General features: G+C 41.4%; 1 protein-coding gene across 1 annotated transcript in view; it reads right to left on the reverse strand.

Moving 5' to 3' along the window:
- TULP4 (TUB like protein 4) overlaps window positions 1-22,321 on the reverse strand; it is a 97,038-nt gene that overhangs the window by 54,321 nt on the left and 20,396 nt on the right. The window contains exons 5-6 of the mRNA XM_029911045.1: window positions 8,704-8,884; window positions 4,928-5,062 (exon numbers count right to left, since the gene is read on the reverse strand). Coding sequence (XP_029766905.1) covers window positions 4,928-5,062; window positions 8,704-8,884 — 316 coding nt within the window. The remainder of the gene's footprint in view (window positions 1-4,927; window positions 5,063-8,703; window positions 8,885-22,321) is intronic.

The raw sequence follows: 22,321 nt of genomic DNA on the forward strand, positions 1-22,321 counted from the left end.
AACATAATATGAATGTTCCTGGCAAAGTGACTGACAGAATTTTTTTACACCTAAAGCAAAGCTGATATAACAGCAAAAATATGTTGATGTTGCTTTGGGTGTGATATTTTCACAGAGGCCTGTTTAGAAAATACATAGAGCAGCCTTCAGCAGTCTATACAGACGGAGGAGCCTGCTGCAGGGTCCACAGAGCAATATTTGCATATTTCAAACACAGACCCATAGATGAGAGTTCACACGCAATACTGAAGACAATTCAGTTAATATGAGGCACTTCTAGTAGTGCCCTCTGTGGCTAGAGAGCACAGAGAAACTCTGTGTGCTGTTCTCAAGTTCTCCCACATTCTTAGCATGGGATGATAACCACCAAAAGTTACAAAGATGCATGACAACTCTCTTGACAAGAGGAAAAAACATGGGAAATATGAATAGACTTACAGCAGCAACCCCTGAAATACCTACAGGTATACAGCAGATCATAGGTAGGCTCAAGCCACAAAATGGTGATATGACCTCTCTCTCTCTCGCTACCTCCCCCATTGCCTCTCCATAGCCTGACCCTAAAAGGTGCTAAGCATCCTCCAGTCCAACTGAAATCAATCACACAATCAGGCTCACAATAAAGATGCTGGTACTATAGCTTGCACACTAGCATTTAGCCCTTGAGGTGGGGAGTTTACATGATCATACATACTTCAGCAGGTCTGATATTCCATCTAGTAAAGGGTAGTGGGAGAAGAGAAAGACAGACATAGGCCCAGATCCCGGGCCATGGCAGCACTGGGCTAAGCACAGCTCTGGAAACGGAATGGGGTATGGCTTGTGCCTCTTGATCCTTGATTGAGTGCTGGGCCAGTCCCCTGGTGGACATTAGACCAGAAAGCAGCTCTAAACTGTCCCAGCTCCCTATGGCATTAAGGAGCCATTCTGGGAGCCTCGGGATTCCCAGATCATAGGGGTTCCTCCCACCATGACACCATTTCCCTGACTGAACCCCTTGGGCTGGAGAGGGCATGAGGGTAGGCAGCATAGGAACTTCCATGTCACCCAAGGATCCCCTATACAGGGTGGATCTTCCTAAAGGTAACTAAGCTGGTTTTAGGGCAGTTTTACACCAACTGTGCCAAACTACCATGGTGTGGCTAAGGATCTGCCCCCCAGAAAGTAGTAGTATAATTCTACGCAAAAACCTACATTTAATGCAATGTTAGGGCTGAAATAGCTAATGCTCAAAAGACAGGAAATTCCAAAACGTAGGGCCCCTACACTACAGCAGCATTAAACTCATGTTCTTTTTTATTATACACAGGAATAACAAACCAACAATAGTATACTAAAGGTTATATTTAAAAAAAAAAAAAACAGGCTAGAAGATACAACCAGTATGAAAGGTGGCTGAGTTAATCTTGGAGGACCAATTTCAATTACTGCAACCTCCAGACTTTGAAGTTTTTGATAATTCAAGATTAATGCTGAGATACCACTAGTTTTTTAATATGTATTTTTCCAGACTTTTAAAGACATAATATTAGTGGAAATAAAAGAAAAAATGAAACCTGAGGCTGTCTGTCTTGTTGAACTCACCAAAGCTAACGACTTCCTTGATCAGAAGCCTATGCCAAAGATTTCCTGGACTGAGGGCGCTTTTCTCTGCAGAGCTACCAGGCTTTACTAGGGGGGCTTCCAGGATCATTGTATCTGGATCTACTATGATAAAAGTCACCCCACATGGGGAGCTCCTAAAAGATCATTGTTAATAGTGGCGACCTAAACCTAGCTATTCTTTATATAATCTGAATCTTGAATACTCAGCCCTGGCTCAGTGGGACTTGAAATATCAAACCATGTTTAAAGAAAATCATTTGAATCTGGAAAAATATTATGATGTTAAACAATTGGCAAATCCTTAAGAAATGCACTTCATGTTGCATTCAGGCTTGAATTTATTCTCAGATCTGGAAAATCAGAAATGTTTGATTTGAGTTAACCACGTGCAAAATGTCTGATTGAAACATTGGGAAAGTGCATAATTTAAAAAAATCCTAATAAAAAGTCCCCCAAATTTACTCAAGTGATTTCACTTTCCCCCAGCAAACTCAGCCCCTAACCCCCTCATCCATGGTCTGAGCTCAAGCACTGAAGATTTCAGCCCACTATTGTAACAATAGTACATATAGTATAACTAGAACTATAATTGTACATGGTGTGTGTTACATATATGCATAGAAAATGGCAAAGGGTGAAATGACCATAGTGCATTTTGTGTAAATATTTTGTTTTACGTTAATTCCTAAAATAGAGCTGTTAAGGATGAAGTTGTAGCTTTTGTTTGTGTGGATATTGTAAATATCAGGAGATCAATAAACTCATTTCTTCAATTCTTTTTAGTTCTGACTGAAAATGCACTTTTGCCTATCTATGATTATAACAACATGCCGCTCTTATATATTGTTTCTCATCTATAGAGCACTAAGTGCTTTATAAAAGGAGATCAGTATCATTATCCCCATTTTACAGATGGGGAAACTGAGGTACAGAGAGCTGAAGTGGCTTGCCCAAGGTCATCCAGCAGCAGAGCCAGGAACAGAGCCCAAATCTCCAGACTCCTACTGCAATGCACTATCTTCAAGGCCAGATTCTGCCTCTCTTACCCACCCTGAGAAGTATCTTAGGACCTGATTCAGCACAGCAGTTTTGCATTTGTTTTAAGTCCCATTGAAATCAATGGGACTTAAGCACATCCTTAAAATTAAGTGTGTGACTAAGTTGAATTGGGGCCTGTCACAGGGAAGCTGGTCCCAGTAAATGAAGTAGGTCCAGCTCCCCGGTGCCAGAGCAGACTGGTTCAGTCAGGAAGGGCAGGTAAGGGCTGCCGGGGTCAGTCAGAGGAGACTCAATGAGGGAGAGAGGCCTTGTGAGAGTCAGTCAGGAGAGGTGGGAGATTGGAAGAAGTCTCTGAGGAAAGCTCAAGAGGGAGGAATTGGCTAGGAGACTGTATGTTTGGGACCTGGGGGGAGGCTGAAGGCAGGAGAGCATTAAGATGGGTTTGCTGGATGGTGTCCCCAAGCCAGAGTGCAAGAGCCGGAGGGCTGAAGGCAGGAGAAGCAGGGAAGAGAGTTGCCTGCTGGCTCTAAGCCAGAGGGCTGAAGACAAGGGCCGGAGAGGGCTGACGGCTGGGCAGCAACAGAGAAGCTAACTGGCTGACATCTCCAGGGCCAGAGAGCTAGACCCAGAGAAACTGAGAGGGCCAGGGAATGAGGCATGCTCCCCTGGCAAGGATGCTCTCAGCAGAGAGGCTGTGGGGGTTTCTGTTGGGAAGAGCGGGGTGGCACTCCAGCTGGAAGGGATAAGAACATAAGATCGGCCATACTGGGTCAGACCAATGGTCCATCTAGCCCAGTATCTTCAGACAGTGGCCAATGCCAGGTGCTTCAGAGAGAATGAACAGAACAAGTAATCATCAAGTGATCCATCCCCTGTCGCCCATTCCCAGCTTCTGGCAAACAGAGGCTAGGGACACTTTAGAGCATGGTTTTGCATCCCTGCTCATCCTGGCCAATAGCCATTCATGGACCTATACCCCATGAACTTAGCCAGTTCTTTTTTGAACCCCGTTATAGTCTTGGCCTTCACAACATTCTCTGGCAAAGAATTCCACATGTTGGCTGTGCATTGCGTGAAGTACTTCCTTTTGTTCGTTTTAAACCTGCTGCCTATTAATGTCATTTGGTGACCCCTAGTTCTTGTGTTATGAGAAGGAGTATATAACCCTTCCTTATTCACTTCCTCCACACTAATCATGATTTTATAGACTTCTATCATATCCCCCCTTATGTCTTTTTTTCCAAGCTGAAAAGACTCAGTCTTCTTATTCTCCCCTCATATAGAAGCTGTTCCATGCCCCTAATCATTTCTGTTGCCCTTTTCTGTACCTTTTCCAATTCCAATGTCTTTTTTGAGATGGGGCGACCAGAGCTGCACGCAGTATTCAGGGTGTGGGTATACCGTGGATTTATATAGAGGCAATATGGTATTTTCTTACTATTATCTGTCCCTTTCCTAATGATTCCCAGCTGTCCTAGTATGAGGACTGGAGAGGGCTGCACCAAAGAAGTGGAGCACAGTGAGGGACCTTAAGGTTGTATGTTACACTGTTCAGACTATGCTGGGGAAATCTGGACTATGGTAATAGGACTTTTGTTATGATTAATATGCATGGGACATTTGTAATAAAATTGACCCCACAAGGCCTATTTATCTGCACAAAGACTCTGTGGACTATTTCTGGGGAGTTTGAAAGGGGAATCTGTGGCAGGCATATGCCTACCAAAACACAACAAGACACCACTCCCAGTTGGGGCGGCAGTTTGATGACAGTGTCTTACTCTGCAAGGAGGTGTGCATGCGCACATAGACAAACAGAACTTAGTAAATATTTAGCTGTCTAAGGTATTATAACTAATCACTGGAGTTTTCCTTTTCTCACAATGACTTGCATCTTAATATTTCTACCTAGTACTCAATAACTCTACCAGCTATAACTTACATTTGGCTGCTACAAGAATGACTGATCCCATAATGAATTTAGGATACAAAGAAAACTAAGTTACCTGGGCATTCATAAACAACCACATATAGACAGGACCATTATGGCATTAGCCTGGAGGAAAGCAAACTGTTTAATTAGGTTTTAATATCAGAAATACCTCTTAAAAATATAAAATCAACTTATTTCAAAAGCAAGAAGTCTAATAGCTGTGCTTTGCTTTTATATCAGTAGGTGTCACTACTGACAATGAGAATCACTGTAGCAGGTACCAGGCTATAAGAGGCAAGACACTAAACACAACCATATAGACAATAAATAAATTAAAACATCAGAAGAAAAACTGTGTATGTGAGGGGAGAGGATGTCTCTCTTTTGTACCTTTCAACCCTGAGCGGATGATAGTAGGAGACAAGTCATCATAGTTGTTCATTAAACTAATGTCTCCTGATGTGAAGCTGACAGTGAGTAGTGGTTTGGTGTTCTGCACCGGGACCGGATATGCAGCTGGACCATCTGCGAAAACAAGATTGTTGAGTAAGCAAAAAAGGAGCTATCAAATGCGATTAAATCCAGGTAAAAACACATTTCAGTCCAGCCTGCTGTCACAGTGACCAGTTCTGAGACTTGAATTCTGCCTGGTTTTTTTTTCCCCATGGACATGAGCAAAGGCAAAACACACTTGGCTAGTTAGTCTGCCTCACTGACACTATGAAACCAACCTCTGACCTGTACCCTCCCCATCCGAAGGACAATAGCTCTAGAGTGTGATCATAAGAAACTGAAAGCAAATTTTCCACTTCTCTATGGTATTCTAACATTCCTTGCCTGAAACTCTATTGTTATTCCATTTTAGGCCTACGCCACTCTCTCTCTCTCCACAACCACTCCACCCTCCCTGATGGAGCCATTTATTTCAGCTGGAGTTTGAAAGTACTGGGTAGTCAGTGTTACCAAGAAGTGACTGAGACTAGGTACTAGACATTTTTACCACAGCACATCTATAAAGTACTATACATATAATACTGCATTATACATCTTATAATCATACTTACAATTATTTGCTTGCCACATTTTATCACATTGGGGGATTCTGCTGATGACACCAGGAACATCATAAGTGCATCTGAGTATAGTAACTAGCCCCTTACAGATTACAGTGCTTTCAATGTTAAGCGCTAACTAGTGTACCCTCTGACCAGAGTTCAAATATATCTTGATGCCTACATGCAAGGGAGATATGAGCAAAGGGTCGGTCCTGGGGCCGGTCCTGTTCAATATCTTCATTAATGATCTAGAGGATGGCGTGGACTGCACTCTAAGCAAGTTTGCGGATGACACTAAACTGGGCGGAGTGGTAGATATGCTGGAGGGTAGGGATAGCATACAGAGGGACCTAGACAAATTAGAGGATTGGGCCAAAAGAAATTTGATGAGGTTCAACAAGGACAAGTGCAGAGTCCTGCACTTAGGACGGAAGAATCCCATGCACTGCTACAGACTAGGGACTGAATGGCTAGGCAGCAGTTTTGCAGAAAAGGACCTAGGGGTTACAGTGGACGAGAAGCTGGATATGAGTCGACAGTGTGCCCTTGTTGCCAAGAAGGCTAACGGCATTTTGGGCTGTATAAGAAGGGGCATTGCCAGCAGATCAAGGGATGTCATCATTCCCCTCTATTCGACATTGGTGAGGCCTCATCTGGAGTACTGTGTCCAGTTTTGGGCCTCACACTACAAGAAGGATATGGAAAAATTGGAAAGAGTCCAGCGAAGGGCAACAAAAATGATTAGGGGGCTGGAGCACATGACTTATGAGAAGAAGCTGAGGGAACTGGGATTGTTTAGTCTGCAGAAGAGAAGAATGAGGGAGGATTTGATAGCTGCTTTCAACTACCTGAAAGGGGGTTCCAAAGAGGATGGAGCTCAGCTGTTCTCAGTGGTGGCAGATGACAGAACAAGGAGTAATGGTCTCAAGTTGCAATGGGGGAGGTTTAGGTTGGATATTAGGAAAAACTTTTTCACTAAGAGGGTGGTGAAGCACTGGAATGGGTTACCTAGGGAGGTGGTGGAATCTCCTTCCTTAGAGGTTTTTAAGGTCAGGCTTGACAAAGCCCTGGCTGGGATGATTTAGTTGGGGATTGGTCCTGCTTTGAGCAGGGGGTTGGACTAGATGACCTCCTGAGGTCCCTTCCAACCCTGATATTCTATGATTCTATGAAAGGGTGTTTTGGTGACCATTTCTCAAAATGTCCTTGCCTCCATAAGCTTATTTTTCAATGTTCATGTGAAAGTTCCTTTGTATTTAATAATTAATGACCAATAGCACCATCTGTATCATTCATTATTTAATTCTCTTTGACTGGTTCTGACAGAAGACATTGCAGTCCCTAGATAAGACAGTTATCAGGACCCAAGCACAGTGTATTTTGAGTAATCAAATATGACACAGTTGGCTAAGAACAACACTGCTTCCAGAATTCACAAGAGGGGTGATCAAAAAAGTACCTGGAGGAAAGAAATTGTCGCATAGTTGGTACATTAAAAAAATAAATATATAAATGAGTAAAAATCCATCAAACGTCAAGTCCCTCCCACACATCTGTGTGAGTCAAAGGCTTGTCACCTTTGAGAAGTTTCTGATGCACCTGTAAAGCTTTAAAAAGAACACATCATGTTAGAATAATCATTAGAAGCAGGCCTGTAATGAAAGTCTACCCACTCCTGATTGACTCAGTACCAGTAAGCATGTTTCCTGCTCTATGAAGGATCATTTTGAGTTGCTAGTTCTCTCCCATCCTTCATCCAAATCCACCACCCCAAAATTGGACCCTTGATATTGCAAAATGGCAACAAAATACATCTAATTCTTTCCTCGCTGTTCATCTAAAGCTTCCTTGGAAATCTGAAGTGACTGGAATCCTTTTCATCCTCTTCTCTTACAAAGGCAAGGCTTCACCACTCCTGGAGAGGGGCTGAGGTGATGATTCATATCCATATGAAAGCTGAGCTAAACTCTCACTAGCTGATCTCACAAGATTTCTGCCACTCTAAGTTACACCTAAACTGGTTACAGAAAACATGCCCATTTTGGAGTGGATTTGAAGTAGATCTAACCTGCGAGGGCATGTTTGGAACCAACAGGTCAGATCTGAGGTGCTGGTTCAAATTCATCTTTAGTCAACATGTACTTTAATTTTCCACCGTCCCATCAACATTTACATCATTCTTTAAATTAGTTGATATACTGGAATAACTGGAATAACAATTTTGTCCCCAGCACTAGCCAAGAGGAATTTCAGTTTAGTATCTGAACTGTCCTTTTTCTGGGGGACTATATCCTGCTCTTGCAGGAGAATGGACACAACAATCTATTAGGTATTTGCCAACTCTAACTTCTATGATGGTTTAAAAAACAAATGGTGCACCTAATCATGTGATACTATACCAAGGTAAGGAGGGAGGGACTTCATCCTGACCACAACTGGCAATTAATGTATGCTTGGAAGCATGAGGACTGATAACCTCAATCACCCTTTTCCTAGCTAGTGTAACCGCAGGGCTATTTTCATGTCTAATCCTTTTATGAAACATACTAAGCTCAGGGATGGACTGCATACTGATAAGCATGATCACTGGTTAACAGGATTTCTTGGAAATAAACTCACAGTATTTATAGATATGTTTAACAGTACTGGGAATATTATTGCCATGGGTGACCCTTTATATGGATCTATATTATAATGCACTAGTTTGTCTGACTACCTGTCCTCTGACAATATGCATGAGGACTACTGGCTTATACTGCTAAAATGTGTCAGACATGCTCCGTAACGATAAGTAATGATACTACTTTGCTCTTATGCCATGTTTTTCACTCCCAGATCTCAAAGCACTTTATGAAGGTATCATTATCCCTACTTCACCAACGAAGACACCGTAGCACAGAGAGGGGAGTGACGTGCAGTGGGTCAGTGGCAGAGGTGGGAATAGAATGCAGGGCTCTCGCTCCCTGTCCAGTGTTCTATCCGCTGCCCCTTGTGGATGAAACAATTTAAGACGTATGTTCCACTACTACTATAAAGCATGACTGCTCCCTGGCACTGCTGTTAGTTAAGTGTTAGCAAACATTAAACAGAAAAAAGCTGAAGGCAACATACCTTGCGGTGGGGAGTAGTCATCAGAATCTGTGTCACTTTCACTGCTGTCCTCCACCAGGAAGCTGGGGTAGTTCCAAGACATACTGAGGATGCCATCTGACTCGTGAAGGAGAACATGTGCCAGCATTCGGCCATGGCAGTCCATGACGATAACCTGACCATCAGCAGTGCCAAACAGTACCTGAAAACAACAGAACGGGACACTTAGGAGAGAGACAGTTCCATGAAATGTAACTGATTTAAGACTTCTTAGAATACATCTTGTCAATTAACTAGGTGCATTGAAAATGAATCCAAAGCAAAGTAGTGAGGCGTTCCAAGGGTCAGTCTCTAAGGGTAGGTCTACACTTACCCGGTAGTTCGGCGGCGAGCGATCGAACTTCTGGGTTCGACTTATCGCGTCTTGTCTGGACGCGATAAGTCGAACCCGGAAGTGCTCGCCGTCGACTGCGGTACTCCTGCTCGGCGAGAGGAGTACCGCGGAGTCGACGGGGGAGCCTGCCTGCCGCGTGTGGACCGAAGTAAGTTCGAACTAAGGTACTTTGAACTTCAGCTACGTTATTCACGTAGCTGAAGTTGCGTACCTTAGTTCGACTTGGGGGGTTAGTGTAGACCTGCCCTTAGTGAGGAGTTACTGTACCAGTTTAAAGTTGTCCCAGCTAACATTGTTTCATTATTAAGCTGCTGATCTATTAGAGAACATACTTGTTTAAAGTCACGCAATGTTCCGTTATAAGGTTGTTTGGCTTGCCCCATTCCGCCCGCCCCGGTGTTCCAGCCGGAGAGAGGGGTCAGGGAGTGGGAGCTTGCCCCGTTACGCCCACCTGGCGTTCCAGCTGGGGAGCAGGGTCAGGGCACAGGGGCTTACCCAACTCCGCCCACCCAGCATTCCAGCCACGGAGTGGGCAAGCCCCCGACCCCGCTCCCCAGCAGGAGCGCCGGACAGGCAGAGTGGGGCAAGCCCCCGCACCCTGACCCCACTATGCCCCACCTGAACCAAGCTTCACAATCATCATTGGTGAGTACAGTATTAAATAGTTTGTTTAAAATTATTTAAAACTTATACTGTATATGTATATAATGTCTTTTGTCTGGTGAAAAAAATTTCCCTGAAACCTAACACCCTCCCCCCCCATTTACATTCATTCTTATGGAGAAATTGGATTTGCTTAACATCGTTTCGCTTAAAGTAGCATTTTTCAGGAACATAACTACAACGTTAAGCGAGGAGTTACTGTACTACAACCCAGAAAAAAACATGTTCAAAGAATGTTGTCAAGGTTGCAAAGTCAAGGACTCAAATTAGGAAATGCAAGAAATAAGGCTGCCTGTGCAACCTTAATTTACCCCCTTGTGCTTATGCATTAGGATATTGTTCCTGTTGACCTCAATGAGAGCGGGACTGAAGAGAGAACTTTCTGCCCACCTGATTGAAGTGGGGTGGACTGGATTTTCAGGTGAGGCCTAGGTGGGGATGCTGGGAGGCAGAACCTTAGAGGGACTGGAAAACAACCAGCTGGCCTCATTAGTTGAATAGTTTATTTGATTGTCTATTTATCCCTAAATAAACTTGATTGTGTTCCTCACTTACCCAGACTCTGAGTGTATTTGGAAGAAGGGAAGACAATTAAATTACCTTTAAGGATGACGAGGGGGTTTAAAGTTTAAGTTCCTAAAATCTGAGTAAGGTTTCAGGTGAGGACTCAGGACAAACTATTTGTTTATTTTAAATGGAACCCCTACACATTATTTGAACCTTGCCCTTACTGCTGTTAATGGCATGTGTGAGAAAGATTATAAGAGTGTTTACAATACCTATAGAGTTTATATAATCCAGAACACCAAGAGGTGGAGAAAGGAGAATGTGTCCGCTGTTACAATACTAAAGGGACAGATGACTAAGTGAAGTTTTAGCAGAGATTTCAAATGGATTATGAAAAACACAAAGGTGGATAGAGGAGGATGAACTATTCAATTGATGAGCAACAGTTTGGGAGAAAGTGGGAGAATGTCCTCCGACAACCGTGACAAAAGACAATACAGACGCCCCCCGACTTATGCAATCATTCCGTTCTGGAAAGCCTCGCGTAACTCGAATTTTGCGTAAGTCAGAAACGTATACCCGTACGTTACGCAAAAATTCTGCAACTCGAAAATCCTATTTCTGGCTTATGGAACTTTTTCCGTAAGTGTAAATTTGCATAAGTCGGGTCTTGCGTAACCTGGGGAGTATCTGTACAATCAATCAACTGGAACTAGATCATTATAGCCCAGGAGGAAGGCAATATGTTACACCTTCAGGAAAAGATAGAGGAGAGCTTCCACCCACTATATCAAACACAAAATGGATGATGTGAGGATTTTTCTTGTTTAAAATAGTATTTAACTATGACACACTAAGTCCACAGAAACTGGAACTTACAGTTCTCTCTCCCTTAAGCATGTCCTGTGCCTTTATGTTTTGAACAAGTTAAGGTCTCTATGTTTAGAGAATTTTAGAAGACTAGCAACCAACAACAAAGAAGTTATAATAATGAATCCATGAAATGACAAATGTATTATTCAAGGCGGCTGCTGCTACCACATAGTTCTAACCGAGACAAGTATATTTTAGGCAAATTTAACTGAACAACTTGAAATCTAGTGAGTTTCCAAAAAGGAATTAAAAGTAGTTTTATGTACCACATCTGCCCCTTAGTGCACTACGTAATTTTGTGGGTTTACCCTTACATTTTTCACTATTTCAAATGTGTTTCTCTATCCTATTGCTGTGTGAAACACCCATATAAATAAAAGGGGAAACTGACTGACTACACAGGGGAAACAGTGAAAATGTACAAATTAAACAAGCTAGGGAGAGGGGAAATACAGATTTTATTTTCTTATTTACTACAGTGATCCTAGGTTCTACTGGTACAAATAGTACTTTAAAACGTTTCAGGCAGAAATGTAATTATAAAGTTCTTTCCAAGCAGATGAAAGGAGGACACATTCCATATTTCCCATCATGTGGTGAGCACAGGAGCGGCACCAGGGCTTTTGGCGCCCTAGGCGGGGGTCCTTCCGCGCTCCCGGTCGTCGTCGGCAATTCTGCGGCGGGGGGGTCCTTCCGCGCTCCCGGTCTTCGGGGCACTTCAGCGGCGGGTCCCAGAGCGAGTGAAGGACCCGCCGCAGAATTGCCGCCGAAGACCCGGAGCGCGGAAGGACACCCCGCCGCCAAATTGCCGCCCCCCCAAATCCTGGTGACCGCCTAGGTCGCCTAAATGGAAGCGCTGGCCCTGGGTGAGCAACAGCTACAGAAAACTGAAAGTGAGAGGAGGTAATGGAAATGGGGGAAGAGCTTGGGGAAGCTTTTCATGGCTGGAAGTTTAAAAAAATATATTAAACAATGCAAGCCAAATCCTGCTCTCACTTACACTGGTACAAACCTGGAGTAACTCCACAGGGAACTTCAATGAAGGCCTTATTGAAGGCAATGGCGTTATTCCACATTAGCACTGCTATAAGTCAAAGTAGAATTTGGTCATTAACTATAATCACTATATGATACAAATGCTTGTGTGCTAAATTCTGATGAATGTATATGCTAAATAATGGTTTGGTTACCAGCCTGCCAATATCATCTTTAAGTATTAGGCTGGAAACTTCTCTCCCTTTGCTCAGCCAAACCTTCCCTCTTATTTGTCACCATTTGTACTCGTCTCCCACTATCATCATCTTGTCTCCTTTCAGGCTGCCCTGAGATTTGAACCCCCCCTCCCCATCTTCCCATGCACAAAAAACCTCCTACTTTGCCTTCCAATACCTCCTCTAACTGTTCATCTCCCACAAAGCCTTCCACAGATAATCACCACCTTCACGTCATGCTGTGACAAAACAAACTTTTTTTTTGACTGATCTACTTTGAATTTGATCTGATTGTAAAACTGACTAAATATGATCAGTTACAGGGAATGCTCCTTCTTATTTGTTTACAAAGTACCAAGCACAGTGGGTGCTTGGCAATAATGTTGTCAAAATGAGATTTTTCGGCAGCTGAACTACTGTAGCAGTAAGGAAAGCATTTGATACCACATGGGAAATTATTAGTTAAATTGGAGAAGATGGGGAATAATACAAAATTCAGAAGGTGGGTAAAGAACTGGTTAAAGAGGAGATTACAATGGGTCATGCTGAAATGTGAACTGTCAGGCTGGAGAGACATTACTAGTGCAGTTTCTCAAGGCTTGATCTTGGGACAAATTTTATCTGACATTTTCATTAATGACCTTGGCACAAAAAGTGGGAATGTGTTAATAAAATTCGCAGATGACACAAAGATGGGAGAATATGTGGATGACCTTGAAAACTGGAGTAATAGAAATGGGATGACATTTAATGGTGCAAAGTACAAGGTCATGAGCTTAAGGACTAACAAGAGTATTTATTATAAGCTAGGGACTTATCAGTTGAAAGTGACAGAGGAGAAGAAAGACCTGAGTGTATTGGTCAACCACAGGATGACTATGAGCTGCCAATGTGATGCAGCCATGAAAGAGGCTAATGCAATCTTAGGATGCATCAGGAGAGATATTTCCAGTAGAGATACACAAGTGTTATAACCACCATAAAAGGCACCGGTGAGACGTCATCTGGAATACTGTGTGCAATTCTGGTCTCCCATGTTTAAGAAAGATGAATTCAAACTGGAACAGGTGCAGAGAAGGGTACTAGGATGACTGGAGGAATAGAGAACCTGATTTATGAGAGGAGACAAAGACCTTGGCTTGTTTAGCTTGGCAAAAAGAAGACTGAGGGGAGATACGATTACTCTCTATAAAAACATCTGGGAGGGAGAGGAATTATTTAAGTTAAGGGCCAATGTTGCTACAAGAACAAATGGATATAAACTGATCATCAACAAGTTTAGGATTTAAATTACATTAGAGACAAATGTTTCTAACCATCAGAGGAATGAAGTTCTAGAACAGCCTTCCAAGGCGAGTAGTGAGAGCAAAAACCTAACTTTTTTCAAGGCTGAACTTGATAAGTTTATGGAGGAGATGGTATAATGAGACTGCCTACAATGGCATATGGCCCAACCACATCTGCTTTTAGCTAATATCTCATAAGACCAGAGATATTTGTGTTATGAGACAGGGAGAACAGAATTTCCTTTTCTACACCTCTAAACCATTCTTTATTTTTATATTAATCATGTCCCCTCTTACTTATCTCTTTTCTAAGGTAAACTGTGACGGGTTGGATCACAGAAACCCCCTTGGGAGCTGCCACCTGATGTGCAAAGACTACCTCTGCTCCTGTTTTCCCTGCCAGCTCAGGACTCCAGCACCCTGTCTTGCTGAGCCAGACACTCCCGTCTGCTCCAGCACAGACCCAGGGTCTGAATCACTTGTCCCAGAGCTGCAAGTTTACCCGAAAACAGCTCACAGAAGTGTGCTTGTCTTTAGCACTCAGATGCCCAACTCCCAATGGGGTCTAAACCCAGATAAATCCGTTTTACCTTGCATAAAGCTTATGCAGAGTAAACTCATAAATTGTTCGCCCTCTATAACACTGATAGAGAGATATGCACAGTTGCTTGCTCCCCCAGGTATTAATACATACTCTGAGTAAATTACTAAATAAAAAGTGATTTTATTAAATACAGAAAATAGGATTTAAGTGGTTCCAAGTGGTAACAGGCAGAACCAAGTAAGTCACCAAGCAAAATAAAATAAAATGCGCAAATCTATGTCTAATCAAACTGAATACAGATAATCTCACCCTCAGAGATGCTTCAGTAAGTTTTTTTCTCAGACTGGACACCTTCCAGGCCTGGGCACAATTCTTTCCCCTGGTACAGCTCTTGTTCCAGCTCAGGTGATAGCTAGGGGATTCTTCATGATGGCTCCACTCTCTCTTTGTTCTCTTCCACCTCTTTATATATCTTTTGCATAAGGCGGGAACCCTTTGTCCCTCTGGGTTTCCACCCCCCCTCACTGGAAAAGCACCAGGTTAAAGATGGATTCCAATTCAGGTGACATGATCACATGTCACTGCAAGACTTCATTGCCCACTTGCCAGCACACATATATACAGGAAGACTAACAGGTAAACACAGCCATCTGCAGACAATGGTCCTGGTTAATGGGAGTCATCAAGATTCCAAACCATCATTAATGGCCCACACTTTACATAATTACAATAGGCCCTCAGAGTTATGTTTTATATTTCTAGTTTTAGATACAAGAGTGGTACATTTCTACAAATAGGATGATCACACTCAGTAGATTATGAGCTTTGTAATGATACCTTACAAGAGACCTTTTGCACGAAGCATATCCCAGTTGCATTATATTCACTTATCAAATATTTATAAAACTATCCTAGTTACATTATATTCACTTATTATCATATTTTTATAAAACCATATAGACTGCACAACGTCACATAAACAATCTCCCATCCCTGCACCATTCAGACTGATTTCCCTCATACAGACCACTCATTTTATATATGATATCATATCCACTCTTATTCATCTCATTTCTAAGATGAACAATTCCAATCTTTTCAATATCTCTTTATATGAGCGTTTTTCCAGGTCTCTCGTTATTTTCATTGCTCTTCTCTGAACCTGCTCTAATTTCATAATACCCTTTTTGATTCATGGTGAACAGTACTGCACACAGTATTCGAGATGAGGCTGCACCACTGATTGATATAAAGGCATCATAATATTTTCCATACTCTCCATCCCATTGCTTATATATCCTAACATCTTGATTGCTATTTAGATCACAGCTGCATATTGAGCAGAGGTCTTCACTGAGCTGTCTACAGTATAACCCAGGTCCATTTCTTGAGTTGAAACAGCTAATTTAGAACCTTGTAAGGTGTGTATGGTACCATATATACTCGTTCATAAGCCGAATATTTTTGGTAAAAAAGTGACGCATCAAAGAGCGGGGGTCAGCATATAAACGGGTCTACACCAAAATTTGATGATTTTAAACTCTATGGAATCATTGCATTAATATCTAATCCATTGTCATTTTGTTTACCTGGAGTGTCTGCAGGCATGGAGCCCCTCGGCTCCCTGTGGCCACAGTTCGCCGCTCCCATTGGCTGGGAACGACAAACCGCGGACACTGGGAGCTGAGGGGCTCCGTGCCTGTGAACGCTCCAGCTAAACAAAACGTCCAGGCCTGCTAGCGGCTTACCCTAACAGGCCAGCAGCCAAAGTTTGCCAACCCCTGAAATATAGGGTCGGCTTATGAAAGGGTCATACAGTTTTTGCTATTTTTACCCAACCATCTTGGGGGGTCGGCTTATAAACGAACGGGCTAATGAACAAATATATACGGTACTTTAAATTTTTCCCTCCAACGTATATTACTTTGCATTTATTGACAATGGCTTTCATTTGCCATTGTGTTGCCCATTCACTTAGCTTGTTTAGGTCTCTCTGTAGTTCCTCACAATTCTCTCTGGTCCTATACTAAATAAAACTTTGTCATCTGCAAATTTTGCTACCTCACTGCTCTCCCTCCTTTCCAGATTATTAATAAAAATATGAAACAACACAGGACCTAGTACAGAATCCCGGGCTATCCCATTGTTAACTCTTTGCCTTTATGAAAATTAACCATTTAATTTTACTCTTTGTTTTCTGCATCTCAGCCAGTTTTTGATCCATGACAATAATTTGCTTCTAACCCCATGACTACTTACCTTTTTTAGTAGCCTCTAGAGCTGGACCTTGTCACAGGCCTTTTGCAAGTCTATATAAATTATGTCAACCAATTCTTCTTTATCCACTACTTTACTGACATGTTCAAAGACTTCTACAAGATTAGTAAAACACAATTTTCTTTTGCACAAACCATGCTGGTTAGTTCCTATCATATCATGATCTTCTGGGTGTTTTGTAATTGTTTTTAACTATCATTTCAACCAATTTGCCAGGTATATAAATATACTGGTTTACCATTCCCTAGATCATCCCTACATTTCTTTTGAAATACAGGTACATTTGCTACCCTCCAATCTTCTGGGACAGAAGCTGTTTTTAATGAGAGATGCATGTTTTTGCTAGCAACTTAGCCACTTCATACTTAAGTGCCTTCCGTATGTGCCACCTTGGGCTGGTGATTTACTGCATTTTAAATTGTCAATCTGCTTCAGCACCTCTTCTTCTGTCACCTCAATCTCTGAGAGTACGAGATACCGAGAGAGAATCTTTGTTACCAAGAAAGAGAATGTCTAGGGCAGGAATCTCCCCAACATTCTTGATGGTGAAGACTGATGTAGAAATAAAGAAAGAAAGAAATAATGTAGCTTCTCAGTAAAGTCTTTATCGTCATTAATTATTCCCTTTACCCTCTGGTGATCCAATGATCCATCAATTCTTGCAGTCTTCTTGCTTCTGGTACATTTAAGAATCTCTTGCTGTTTGTTTTTCCATGCTTAGCTATTTGCTCTTCCATTCTGGCCCTTCTAATTTCCCTCTTATAATTTAACTGCTGTAATTTATGCTTCTGTTTATTGGCTTCATTAGGGTCAGATTTCCACATTTTGAAGAATTTCTGTTTTGCTTGAACAGCCTCTCTAACCTTCCCATTAGGGCATATTGATTTACTCCTTGCCTTTCTGGTTCCCTTTTGTTCATCAGTACACATATCTCTTGAAACTCTAGTATTGATTTTCTAAGTAGCATCCATTTCACCTCTAAGGGTTTTACTTCATTTATTTAACTTTAGGGCTTTTTTTTTTTTTTTTTCTAATCATCTTTTCTTAATGAAATCTTCCTGTCTTAAGTTTAGTGACACTTTTTGGTATCCTACACTTTCTGGCTTGATTTGCTCTGGCATTGCTGAACTATAATATATATGTGTGTGTACTGCTCATCACAGGACGATACCTCAAAAATGACATTCTGCAAAAAGAGGCATTAATGCCAACCATATCTGCATTGTCAGAAATGCAGTACATGGTTCAAGAAGGCTGCATCAGAAGCTCTGTTTGCTTTAATTCAGCCATCTGGCCAAACATTAGTATTCATCTAAGAATCCACATTACAACCTTCGCCATAACGCCGTCATATTAATAAAGATAAATCTATTTTTGTGATCCACGGTTAAATGACTATAAACCGATTAAAACATAAAACAAACTTACAAACATCTGCTTACGAAGATGTATTTAATAACAGACAAGGTATATGGAAAACTATTACCTCTAAACATTTTCATTCCTTATTCTAATTTAAAAATTTGAATCTCCGGAAAGATTTTGATTAGACCATTTTATAGTCCATTTAGTCATCAAATTAGCATTGTGCATTCCCTTGTGCGTCCCTCGTTTATAGGTGCTACACCTGCAAATTGTGGACAACACAACAGCAATAATCAGCTGCTCCTCTGGTGTTGAGAAACAACTTCAGGATTTTTTTTTTTCTTCAAAACACATTCAGAGCAGCATTTCTGGCTTCATATCCACTTCCCTTCTAAAAATGCAGGGCGGTGGGATATGGACAGGAGCAGACAGCTGCTCTGCTGCAGAGTGCTTTTTATTTCCATTACAAATTCAGCTGCTGTAATATGATTTCCTGAACTTTAAAGAGGACACAGAAAGAAACATCACCACAATTTGCACAAAAACTTTAAAGAAAATGTGTTAGATTTTCCATTACTCTCTTTCAACCTCGACAAAACTGAAAGCAAGGCTTCAGTTTCCTTCAGGAATGAGAAAGAGGCAACAGCCAACACATGGATTATATACTAGTATATCCTGCTGCTTACTCCCATATACACCGAGCAGACAAATTCTCATTCCAGGCCATTAACAGTTTCCACAGGTGCAGCTGGATAGGCTGCATACTTTCACAGGAGAAGTCCTGAGAGTAAAGATAACTATTACAAAGCTCTCAAGTGAGAAAACAAAGCTAATACACTGGAGATCTTGGTGACAACACTGTTTAAGAAACAGTGAAATACTAAAACCAGGGTACCCAGCCAATATTGCTTTACTCCTATCTAACATGATGATATTACAAAAGAGTGAATGTAAATTATCTAGAGACTTTTAATAGCTTCTTCCTACAGCCAAAAATACTTATATTCTCAACTTCTGGATCCCAAACAGCAAACTGACTTTGGACATGAGAGAATGGAGACACTTGCTCACCTGAAACAGATAATCTTGCATATACTGTTTGAAGGCAGACAAATTCTATGAAGTTTGATTTCTTTATAAATCAATTATATCTGGGCTAGTTTTGACTCTCTTATCACACAAAGTACATATACATCTCTACATTCTTCCATGACTCTCGAGACACACTTTAGCACATCATGACATACCAATTAGATTATTAAATGAAGAGAATGATCCTCCACAGAAACACTTAGCTTAACATGCTGACTCTTGATTAACAATATGCCTCAGTTACAATATACAGAGACAACTGTTATAAGGCATTAGGGTGACCAGATGTCCCGATTTTATAGGGACAGTCCTGATTTTGGGGGCTTTTTCTTATACCTATTACCCCCCACCCCCATCCCAATTTTTCACACTTGCCCTCTGGTCACCCTATAAAGCATGCAGTTTTTTCTACTGTGTTACATTTAAAACCTCAATAAAATATTATACAAACATATAATAGCTTCCAGATTTTGGGTAGATAATCAGCTGTTTCCACAAATCTTTAGATAATAGAGATGGGATTCCAGAGTCTGGACCACTGAGCTTACAAACCTGCAATAATAGTGAGGTTTCTTTAAGAAGCGTGGTTTTCCCCTTTCAATCAACTCTTCAAACCAGAAGGGTTGTTAGTAGGGCTGTCGATTAATTGCAGTTAACTCACGCGATTAATTCAAAAAAATGCATCGCACTTAAAAAAATTAACCGTGATTAATCGCCGTTTTAATCGCACTGTTAAAAAATAGAATACCAATTGAAATTCATTAAATATTTTGGATGTTTTTGTACATTTTCATATATATTGTATTCTGTGTTGTAATTTAAATCAAAGTGTATATTATTTTTGATTGCACTATAAAAATGATAAACAAAAGAAATAGTATTTTTCAATTCATCTCATAGAAGGACTGTAGTGCAATCTTTTTCTTGTGAAAGTGAAACTTACAAATGTAGATTTTTTTTTGTTACACAACTGCACTCAAATACAAAACTATGTAAAACTTCAGAGCCTACAAGTCCACTCAGTCCTACTACTTGTTCAGCCAATCGCTAAGACAAACAAGTTTGTTTACATTTACAGGAGATAATGCTGCCGTCTTCTTATTTACAATGTCACCAGAAAGTGAGAACAGGCATTTGCATGGCATTTTTGTAGCCAGCATTGTAAGGTATTTATGCGCCAGATGTGCTAAACATCCGTATGCTCCTTCATGCTTTGGCCACCATTCCAGAGGACATGCTTCCATGCTGATGATGCTTGTTAAAAAATATAATGAGTTAATTAAATTTGTGACTGAACTCCTTGGGGGAGAAATGTATGTCCCCTGCTCTGTTTTACCCACATTCTGCCATATATTTCATGTTATAGCAGTCTCAGATGATGACCCAGCACATGTTCATTTTAAGAACACTTTCACTGCAGATCTGAGAAAACGCAAAGAAGGTACCGATGTGAGATTTCTAAAGATAGCTACAGCACTCGACCCAAGGTATAAGAATATGAAGTGCCTTCTAAAATCTCAGAGGGACAAGGTGCGGAGCATGCTTTCAGAAGTCTTAAAAGAGCAACACTCCAATGTGGAAACTACTGAGCCTGAACCACCAAAAAAGAAAATCAACCTTCTGCTGGTGGCATCTGACTCAGATAATGAAAATGAACATGCGTCGGTCTGCACTGCTTTGGATTGTTATCGGGCAGAACCAGTCATCAGCATGGACGCATGTCCCCTGGTATGATGGTTGACGCATGAAGGGACATATGAATCTTTAGCACATCTGACACATAAATATCTTGTGACACCGGATACAACAATGCCACAAGAATGCCTGTTCTCACTTTCAGATGACATTGTAAATAAGAAGAGGGCAGCATTATCTCCTGCAAATGTAAACAAACTTGTTTGTCTGAGCAATTGGCTGAACAAGTAGGAGGACAGAGTGGACTTGCAGGCTCTAAAATTTTACATTGTTTTATTTTTGAATGGAGTTTTTTTGTACATAATTCTACATTTGTAAGTTCAACTTTCATGATAAAGAGATTGCACTGCAGTACTTGTATTAGGTGAATTGAAAAATACTATTTTTTTTACAGTGCAAATACTTGTAATCAAAAGCAAATATAAAGTGAGCACTGTACACTTTGTATTCCGTGTTGTAACTGAAATCAATATATTTGAAAATGTAGAAATCATCCAAAAATATTTAAAAAAACGGTATACTATTATTGTTTAACAGTGCGATTAATCACATGATTTTTTTTTTTAATCACTTGCCAGTCCTAGTTGTTAGGAAATGCACATATGGTCCTAGGAAGGTATTTTCTTCACATACATCAGGATAGTAGTAGTGTAAAATACAGGGTAATTTTTTCTGCTAATTGTTTGATGTGCAAGTCCCATTAATTCTACCAAAAAACACCCAGTCAGTCAGTGGAAGCCAGCTGACACTCAGCAGCATTCTCACGCACACTTGGCAGCCTCCTGTACTGTCTCCAAACCAAGACTTCCTTAGCAATTTCCTGAAGGCTACCATAGCCCTACTCTACTTCCCTCAGAGAGAATGCCAAGGAATTGTTGGTATGAAGACAGAAAAGGCAGGCTAGAAACGCCATCCCAAAAGACGGCCCTAGCAACAAGGGTGACACTTTGAACTAGCGAAACTGCAATGGAGAAAAGACTTAGCAGATAAAATCTACACTGCTTTGGTTCTATTATTTCAGAATTCATAGGTCATTATTATTACACAGGGTCAGATCATGGCCCAGCTTAGATGTCCATGCAAGATGTAAGAGGCAGTAAGTGCCTTAACTCCTGCCCACTATACAGGCTCCCCAGATCTGGATTCTGGAGATCTGGAGGGGTAAACAGTCATTGCACCTCTTTCCAAACTGAGCAAGTGGGCAGGGAGTGTGCAGAGAAGGTTGGGGCAAGTGGAGCTGAGTCAGCAAGGAGATGGGGTGACTACCTCCCTGGGTGCAAGGAGAAAGCAGAGAAGGAATCATTCCTTCTCAACTGATGCAACCACCGCCACTACTAAAATGTCAGAATGCTGACAAGAAATAAGCTCTTGGGTGAACATCAGCTGCCTTAAGATGGGACCCAGGCAAGACGGAAGTGATACTAGTCAGAACAGAGAAATACTTTGAACAGCTAGCTGAGATTAAGACTGCGAGTCTGTCACAGAGGTCACGGATTCCGTGACTTTCCGTGACCTCTGTAGCAGCCGGTGCTGGCTCAGGGGCTGCTCGTTGCACACAACACAGAATGAACTGTCAGTGCTTGGCTGCAAAGCAGCATTGTGCTCTGAGCTCTCCCACCTTCTATCATCCTTATCCTCGAAAGCTGTGTGCTCAGAAAATGGTGCAACAGCATCCACTTGATACAAAAAAAGGCAAGGGAAAGACCAGGGAACAAACACTAAACACTGTTTA

This window comes from Terrapene carolina, unplaced genomic scaffold (genome assembly GCF_002925995.2).
Source record: "Terrapene carolina triunguis isolate 2854851 unplaced genomic scaffold, T_m_triunguis-2.0 Scaffold85, whole genome shotgun sequence".
NCBI classification, from domain to species: Eukaryota; Metazoa; Chordata; order Testudines; family Emydidae; genus Terrapene; species Terrapene triunguis.